This window comes from Gigantopelta aegis, chromosome 3, assembly GCF_016097555.1.
Source record: "Gigantopelta aegis isolate Gae_Host chromosome 3, Gae_host_genome, whole genome shotgun sequence".
Taxonomy (NCBI): Eukaryota; Metazoa; Mollusca; class Gastropoda; order Neomphalida; family Peltospiridae; genus Gigantopelta; species Gigantopelta aegis.
Window position 1 is genome coordinate 77239029 of NC_054701.1, and position 9521 is coordinate 77248549.

At 40.4% G+C, this 9521-nt stretch overlaps 1 protein-coding gene across 1 annotated transcript; it reads left to right on the forward strand.

The window, feature by feature from the left end:
* Positions 1-229: 229 nt before the first annotated feature.
* LOC121369101 (toll-like receptor 13) lies at positions 230-6548 on the forward strand. The gene is made up of 2 exons (XM_041493953.1): positions 230-448; positions 4418-6548. The coding sequence occupies exon 2, from the start codon at positions 4427-4429 to the stop codon at positions 6380-6382; it is 1956 nt and encodes a 651-aa protein (XP_041349887.1). The 5' UTR covers positions 230-448; positions 4418-4426; the 3' UTR covers positions 6383-6548.
* Positions 6549-9521: the final 2973 nt, after the last annotated feature.

Below are 9521 nucleotides of genomic sequence, written 5' to 3' on the forward strand. Positions count from 1 at the left end.
TACAAATATACACACACACACACACACTCACACACGCATAGAGACAGAAGCACACTCACAAAGACATACATACACACACTCACAGACACAGACACACAAATAAAACGCGCGCGCACACGCACGCACGCACACTGCCTTGAGTGGTCTATTTGACAGGTTTTACGGTATATAGCTATATAAAAGAACGAAGGAGTCACATAAAACTACATACACCACACGACGAACCGTGTCACAATCACGTGGTGGTGTTCTAAAACTGGGCGGCGAGACCACTGAATAGGCCTAACAGTTCAGGAATTTGATCCACATACAACTCTTATATTACTTCGAAAGGAGGACGTTTTCACGTGGAGAAAGGGAATAAATTAATATGTGTTGTTGATTAAACAGTGGAGTAGTTAGCATGTAGAATGCGCTGGGTTCGTGTGTACGCATTAGCCAAAATTCCGTGAGTTGCTCTTTATTATTATTGTTGTTGTTGTTCTTCTTCTTGTTCTTCTTCTTCTTATCATTATTATTGTTGTTGTTGTTGTTGTTGTTGTTGCTGCTGCTCTTCTTCTTCTTCTTCTTCTTCTTCTTCTTCTTCTTATTATTATTATTATTATTAACCATATAACGTAAAACGTACCGCTAAAACATTTGTACTAATTACTAACACTTGGTCTTCAGATTTTTTCTCTCGTTCCAACCAGTGCACCACAACTGGACAAAGACTGTGGTATGTGCTTTCCTGTCTGTGGAGAAGTGCATATAAAAGATCCTTTGCATGGTGCATTGAGAAAAAATGTAGCAGATTTCCTCTAATAACTACGAGTCATAATTACCAAATGTTTCACATCCAATAGCCAATGTTTAATTAATCAATGTGCTCTAGTGGTGTCGTTAAACAAAACAAACAAACTGTTTTTGGTCTTCGGAACACTGGCGTATAGGGGGATGTGGTAGGGAACACCTATTTCCTCCCATCAACATTACATTTATATTTTTCTCTCTTGCCCCTTAACACAACTCATGCTTCCCCACTCCCACCTACCATCAACAGTGTTTCAGAATAAGCGAAGGAATCTCGCTTCAGCCTTTACTTAGAATAAGGTTACTACTAAGTCTTTCAGTGTGGGTGGAGGGAGGGGGTGGGACGTAGCCCAGTGGTAAAGCGGTCGCTTGATATGCGGTTGGTCTGTGATCGATCCCCGTCGGTGGGCCCAATGGGTTATTTCTCGCTCAAGCCAGTGCACCACGACTGGCATATCAAAGGTCGTGGTATATGATATCCTGTCTGTGTGATGGTGCATATAAAAGACCCCTTGCTACTAATGGAAAAATGTAGCGGGTTTCCTTTCTAAGATTATATGTTAAAATTACCGAATGTTTGACATCCAATAGCCGATGATTAATAAATCAATGTGCTCTAGTGATGTTGTAAAGCAAAACGAACTTCTTTTTCCTTCCTACTAATGACAATAGGAAGCGTTTTGGGTTTTTTCTCTAAGACTGTATGTCAAAATTACCAAATGTTTGACATCCAATAGCCGAGCACTAAAATGTCAAAGATATAAATAACTGCGTGTTCCATGACTGTATTGGTGACTGCATCTATGAACGTCCTTGTTATGCACATGATCGTAAAGAATACATACATGTAATACAGTTAGAATTGCAAATGGCTGTCTTTATTATTTAAATGGCAACTTAAAATGATATCTTGCTTTTCAAACGAAAGCTTCGTAGAAACAATATGTAAAATGGGAGCACACGCTAAAGTAAGGGAAACAAGCACATTGTGTTTTAATACAGTAGAAGAAGAAAAAAAAGTTTTTGGCTCAAGTTGTGGGCCACAGGCTTCTGCGCACCACTCCCGGATCCCCCGGACCTGTAACATATGTAGGCCAGTTCAAATTCTTCTGTATTAAAGTCATCGGCTAAAATACAGAGTAGACTGTATGTGTGTGACTCATCAACTGTTATGACATGCGTCATCGGTGCCACATAATAGCACTTGAGACCAACAATCCGGAGTACGGAATTATTTAGAACTGTGAGTTTTAGTTTCTCTTTTATCTTGCATGTGCTAATTTTCTTGATAAGTTCTATTACCGGAAATATTTCATTTGATGAGAACAGATCTGCTAAAACCGGGGCTGCTCCCGGGAACTACCCCATCTCCACCTCCATTGGAGGACCACTATTATTATCGTTATTCACTTAATATAAAAATAGGAGCTGACAATTTAGAAATGGCTTATAATGTCATCGAAAGATTCATAGACTTTATCGCCATGGTCCAGTTGTGTCATTAAACAAAACAAACTCTACCTCTGTCTCTGTCTCTGTCTCCGTCTCTGTCTCTCTTTCTCTCTCTCTCTCTCTCTCTCTCTCTCTCTCTCTCTCTCTCTCTCTCTCTCTCTCTCTCTCTCTCTCTCTCTCTCTCTCTCTCTCTCTCTCTCTCTCTCTCTCTCTCTCTCTCTCTCTCACACACACACACACACACAAACACACATACACACACGACGTCTAGACTGTCCAATTTCTAGTCTGAGCGCTCTTACAACTCGATTCTCGTCGTATAACCTTAGTTGTTAATCTGATCGCACCCATTTAAGTCGGGAGTTGGGGGAATTACAATGCGATTTTTTGTGCATTAAATTCTATAACCACGGTAAAAAATATTCATTTCATTTAAGTAGGCCTACTTTTACCGACAACTACGGGTAGTCAAGCCATGTTGTATCTAAACTGTTGTGGTAATGATCTGCCAGCCTCATGTCCCATAACACGACACAAGGCACGTATTCATGCACCTATAACAATAGATGCTCCACAGTTGTGTCATACGAGGGAAAGCAACGGAATGTGTTGATAGCGGACATTTTAAATTACTGCTTAGACAGCATGAGGCAGACGAGGCGCTTGCCTCGTCTGGAATTTACCCAGATTTATTTTATTTTTCCCATGACACTGATATTTATTTTACAGGTCTGGGTTTGCCTCGATGTTTTTTCTCTCTGGCTACGCCCCAGGTAGCCTTTTGATATTTCAACACTTGAAATTGAGAAAGAGACAACCGATTCAGCCATTACGGAAGGAAATGTTTTATGTAACGACGCATGCAACACATTTTATTTACGGTTATATGGCGTCGGACATATGGTTAAGGGCCATACAGATAATGAGACAGGAAACCCACTGTCGCTACTTCATGGGCTACTCTTTTTCGATTGGCAGCGGGGGTTTTATATATGCAGGATAGCACATACCGCGGCCTTTGATGTACCAGTCGTGGTGCACTGGTTGGAGCGAGAAATAGCGGCCATTACGGCTACTCCTTATGAGTAGCGGCAAGATATCTTTTATAATATGCAGTTTTCCTTATAGGTTACATGGTACCAAAAGGAGAGAATTCTATGTCTAAGTTCGAGGTGTACTGTCAAATATTTACGGAGTAAAAACAGCTGTGGTTGTGATTGGTAGTAATATGGAACTGCAATTTTCAACAGAAATAACGGTTGCTAATAAAAACATTAATTAAAACTCTTAAATGGTATGTGACCATCTCACAGACAGCATAGCACATACCACGGCCTTTGACATACCAGTCGTGATGCACTGGCTAGAATGAGAAATAGCCCAATGGGCCACTGATGGGAATCAATATGTTTTCTTGCAGGTAGATTAGATGTGAGGTGCCACACGTTTTATTGCTGTACTTCCTGGGTGTGTTGATACGCTGCTTACATCAATTTTATTAGTAAACGTTAACATTATCGGCAATAGGAACTGATTTGGTTTATTAGAACCTAGACAAGGAGGCGGGACGTAGCCCAGCACTTGGTAAAGCGCTCGCCTATGCGCGGTGGGTTTAGGATGGATTCCCATCGGTGACCCATTTGGGCTATTTCTCGTTCCAGCCAGTGCATCACGACTGGTATGTCAACGGCCGTGGTATGTGCTATCCTGCCTGTGAGATGGTGCACACAAAATACCCCCTCTTTTCAATTCCTGTAGGATCAGCACACCTTGCATGCAAGTACAACGTGGGATGGCGGTATGTTGAGTACCATAACTAGGTCAGCGCGACCTACTTTTCAGACATTACTTCACATTAAAGGAAATCCTTGTCCAGACAAATCTTCCTTATCAATTCATATAGGTTTTCGTTTTCCATTTATGGACGAATAGTGGTGACCTCAATGCCATTTTGAATTTCTTAAATTCTTCAAGGGTGACAAAATTACGCCAGACCCCCTTTAACCTTCAAAATTATCTAAAGTCTTATTATGCACCATACAATTCTTGTTCCATTCGTTTTTCTTCCAGCCTATAACAACGGTTGATATTTTTCTTTCATTTCAGGAACGTAGCGGAATATGACCTAGCTGGGATTTTGTTTAACAAATTTTATTTTTATTTTTTATTGCAGTATCAAAACATGACCTGGCTAGGCTTGTTGCTCACCACAGCAACTGTAGTAGGTGGGTTAGTACATTGTCTCACTCCCAGCTTACTGTGTCCAAGTGTCTGCGAATGCAACTTCAAAACCAAAACAGCTATCTGCGGTCTTAAGACACACGGTCTCAGCTACATTCCTGCAATACCAGGTTACGTTCGACGGTTCGCTTTACTGAATGGAAATATATCTACTGTGGACAGGCAGGTCATGTCGCCCGTTTCTAAACACAGACTTCTTTCACTGACACTTGCCACAAGCCAAATCAGAAACATATCTGAGGACGTGTTTGAGGATTTTCAGAATCTGACTTACCTCGATCTCCGAGAGAATTCAATACCTGTCCAATTGTTACAACCAGCGTTCAGAAGTCTTGGGGATAGTGTGCGAAACGTCGTTCTAAGGAATATGAACATTAGGTTTATTCCATTTAATTTATTTCAGACAAAGAACGCAAAAAATATTAAACATTTGGACATGGGTAACAACGACAGACTCGTAGCCGAGTTTTGCCGGCCCAACGGAAGTTCTGTTTATTCCCATCTCGGGTATATAAATCTACAAAATACCGGAATACAATCAATAAACAGTGGTTCATTTTCTTGTCTTAATTCCATTAGACATATAGAACTCAGCGAAAATCCAATCACAGTTCTTGGGAACAACAGTTTCAGCAATCTTCCCCGTTTAAACAAACTGCATCTGATGAAATTACAGTCTCTGAAAACGATAGAAGAACTGGCCTTTAACTCAACTTCCCTCGAAGAATTAATACTATCTGGCGCGTCGAAATTCAGAGACAGTACGTTCCCGGGGGATTTTCCTTTTAAATGGGCACCTCGACTTATGCAACTACAACTTCAACGAACTCGCATCGGCCTTTCCAAAAACGCTCTGCGTTCTATGTTGTTGCAGTTAAAATCCATTACGTATTTAAATCTGCAGAAGACGTGGCTCTATGAACTACCACCCGACACGCTTGGAAAACTCCCGAATCTCATTCGACTGGACCTACAAGGAAATTATTTGCCTACTTGGAGTGACAGAACCTTCGCCAACGTAACTCGCCTGCAATATTTGAATCTTGCCGGGTGCCGTATCAGTACTATTAACGAAACGTCATTTCCGGTCGAGATGCTAAAAAGCATTAAGAAGTTCAATCTTGGAAGTAATCCGTTTTTCTGCAATTGCGATTTGTTATGGTTTCGCACATGGATGAATGACGCGATGAGAAACAAGAGTATATGTTTTGTAAACTATCCGCGAACGTATTACTGCAAAAACCTAGGTAGCATTCACCTGAATAGATTTAATCCGACGCATGCCTCGTGCGTGGTTCTGAGCCCATACATCATTGCTGCTATAGCCGTCTCTGCTTTTGCTGTTGTTCTTTCAGCGGTTTCTCTCGTGGTGTACCGTAACCGCTGGAACATTCGTTACTGCATGTACTCGCGAAGAAGATGCCAGTATCAGAAGCTACCAGGCAGAGATACGGAATTAAAATTCGACGCCTTTGTGTCCTTTGATTCGCACGACATTGACTGGATGATGACAGAAGTGTGTTCTTTTCTGGAAAATGACCTGGGACTCAAGCTGTGTATTCACAGGCGAGACTTCGAGGGCGCGAAAATGATCATAGACAATATTATGGACTGCATGGAACAGAGCAAGAAGACCATTCTCGTAGTATCCAATGACTTTGCCAGGAGCCACTGGTGCCGCTGTGAGGTCCAGCTTGCCCTGTACGACCACTTTAAGAATGGCAAGGATGTGGTGATTGTCATCAGGGAGCCTGTAACCAAGAAGCTAATGTTCAAGTCTCTGAAAGCTTTGTTTGCCAGCACTACCTACATACAATGGGAGGACAGTAGAACTGTGAAGGAAGTTTTTAGATGCAGGTTGGCAAAAGCAATGGGGTGTAGAGGTGTGAACATATAGCTTCATTACATATTGTCAAAATTGCCCCTTAAAGTTTTCTGCCCCGAGTCAGGCCACTGGCATCCAGAGACGAGACTCGGGATAGACATGCTCGAAACCTTCGTGGTATATGAGCATGTAAAAATCTTCAAGTCAAGTCATTACATATATACAAGAATACTAGTAGGAAGAGCGGGACGTAGCCCAGTGGTAAAGCTCTCACCTGAGGGAGTGGGATCGATCCCCGTCGGTGGGTACATTGGGCTATTATTTCTCGTTCCAGCCAGTGCACTACGACTAGTATATCAAAGATCGTGGTATGTGCTAACCTGTCTGTGGAATGGTGCATATAAAAGACCCCTAGCTACTAATGGAAAAATGTAGCGGGTTTCCTTTCTAAGACTATATGTCGAAATTACCAAAAGCCGATGATTAATAATTCAGTGTGCTCTAGTGGTGTTGTTAAACAAAACTAACTTTTCTTTTTCTGTTTATTGTTGTTTTTTGTTGTTATTTGCTTTTGTTGTGTTGTTGTTGTTTTTTGTTGTTTTTCGTGGGGGGGGGGGGGGGGGGGGGGTCTTTTTCTTTTTTTTCTTTTTTCAAACACCTCAGTGTCGGTCCTATTCGTTTATTAAATGTAATGTACATTCCGTGTGTTTACATCCAAGTATTGCTCGAGGCCGCTGTGCTCTACTACTGGGCTCTTGCTAATCTGCAAAGTGACGGCACTATGTTTTGTTTTTCGGATATGTTGGATCAAATGGTTCAGTTGTAATAACCATTGTGTAACCAGTCTACTTAGTTAACGACGTAAAAAGAAACGTATTTTTGACAGAAATATAACTATTATTAAAAAGAAAGAATTTTTAATACGACAAATAGTTTTTATAAGTTTAGTTTGTTATTTAAGCAAAAACAGCTAACAAGGTTACGAAAACTTTTAAGTAAATTTGGTAAAGTATTAGGCCTATAGTAATAAAATGTAGAAATCAACAATAAAATATGGTGGTGTTTTTTTGTTTGTTTTTTCATTTTTATTATTATTATTAAAAATCTTTTTATTGCCCCCAGAACATAGGCAGTGAACAGGTTGGGGAGCCGTCGTCACTGCCTTACAAAGTACATATTTAAACAATAGTATCTAAACAAAATATGCTATTTAAACATCTTAATGCTTTCTATGATATTTATAAGACGGAAAGGGCGAGAGCGAGAGAGAGAGAGAGAGAGAGAGAGAGAGAGAGAGAGAGAGAGAGAGAGAGAGAGAGAGAGAGAGAGAGAGAGAGAGAGAGAGAGAGAGAGAGAGAGAGAGGGGGGGGGGGGGTGCAACAGCAGTAGATAAGTATAAAGAAGTTGTGGGGATATTGAGAGAGTATTAGAGAATGACATTTTAATTAGTACTCTATTTCCAAGTGAACTTTCAAAGCATTATTTTTAATTAAAACATTCTTTCAATGAGTGTTTTATAGGGTGTCTATTGCTTATGAATTGCTTCATAGTTGCAGTTTTTGTAATAAATATATTTTTCTATTTCAAAATGATTTTGTAGAATATTTTTCGCAGCATTGACATGCAAATTTCTTTTTTATATTTTCATACTGTAAATATAATATTTTATGTTGATAGTCGGCCAATTTACAAAATTACCTTTTTCGTTATTAATCATGCTTAACATATGGTATTTAATATTTATTATGTATGTTATTCATATTCACAGATGCACCACGGTCGGTAGATTTATGTGAATAATTTTTTTTACTGTTTTTGTTGTTGTTGAATTAGTGTTTATGAGAGAAACGTCGGAGTAGTAGTCTCTCCCCCCCCCCCCCCTCCCACCGCCCAATTAGCATGGGGTTAATACTGGGATTGTAGTTGGTACTGGGTAGACATATTATGTCGTTGTCAGGGCGGTGTTGTGTATATTAGCCAGCACGTATACTGCGAGTGGATAGAATCACCCGCCCGCCGGCCCACCCAAAAAACAACAACACAAAAAACACACCCTCCGACCAACCCACCCACAGACCTATCTATCTATCCATCCATCCATCCATGTACCTACCCACCGACCCACACACCCAAATATTAAAAAAAACACCCATTGATATGAAGGACGTACAGAACAAGATATTAAAACACGATTAGAAAAGGTCAGGGGCCTAATTCACTAAAGTCTCACAACTTTGCTATCTCGCAGTGCAATGCTAAAAGACTTGCAAAGAGGATGCTAGCTGAGCCTAAGAGAGCTTTGTGAATTAGGCCAGCTTTTGCAAAGCCACAACAACTATGGAGATCGTCAGTGTACTCCCGAAGAACAACACTCAAAATCTATCAGAGTAATGTCCTCTCTGTACTCCTCTATGGATCAGAGTGTTGGCACATGACTCAACAAGACACCAACAGACTTTCCAGCTTCCACAACACCTGCCTAAGGAAGATACTGAAAGTGTACTGGTCTGACACCATCTCCAACACCAGACTACACCAAACAACGAAACAAGAAAACGTCTGTTTAACTCTAAAGAAGAGAAGGTGGAAATGGTTTGGACACGTCTGCAAAATGAACAACAGCCTTCCAGCAAAAACAGCTTTCACATGGAGTACTGGAGGGAAAAAGAAAAAGAGGCAGACCAAAAACCACATGGCGACGGACAATGGACGAAGAACTAAAGAATGCTGGACTGACATGGGGTACGGGAGCCAAGGAAGCCCAAGACAGAGTAGTTTGGAGAGATCTTGTGCGGGCCTTATGTGCCACAAGGCACTAAGAGGATAATTAAAGTAAGTAATCCATCGATATATCTGTCTGTCTTTCTGTCCGTCCGTTCGTCCATCCGTTTGTCCGTCCATCCATCTATATATAGATATATAGACAGACAGACAGACAGACAGATAGATAGATAGATAGATAGATAGATAGACAGACAGACAGACAGACAGACAGACAGACAGACAGATATATATATATAGAACATATATATTTAGCAGTTGTTCCTTCCTGATGATGAACTGAAACATTCTTTATTATTTCTTTAAAAAAAAATGTTTTAATACATATTACACTGTACACTAGTTTTGTTTTATAATATATACTCTTCAAAAAAGTAGGGGAACTCTAATTACAATTTACAATTGCCAAAATTGTAAGGTATATTAGCTG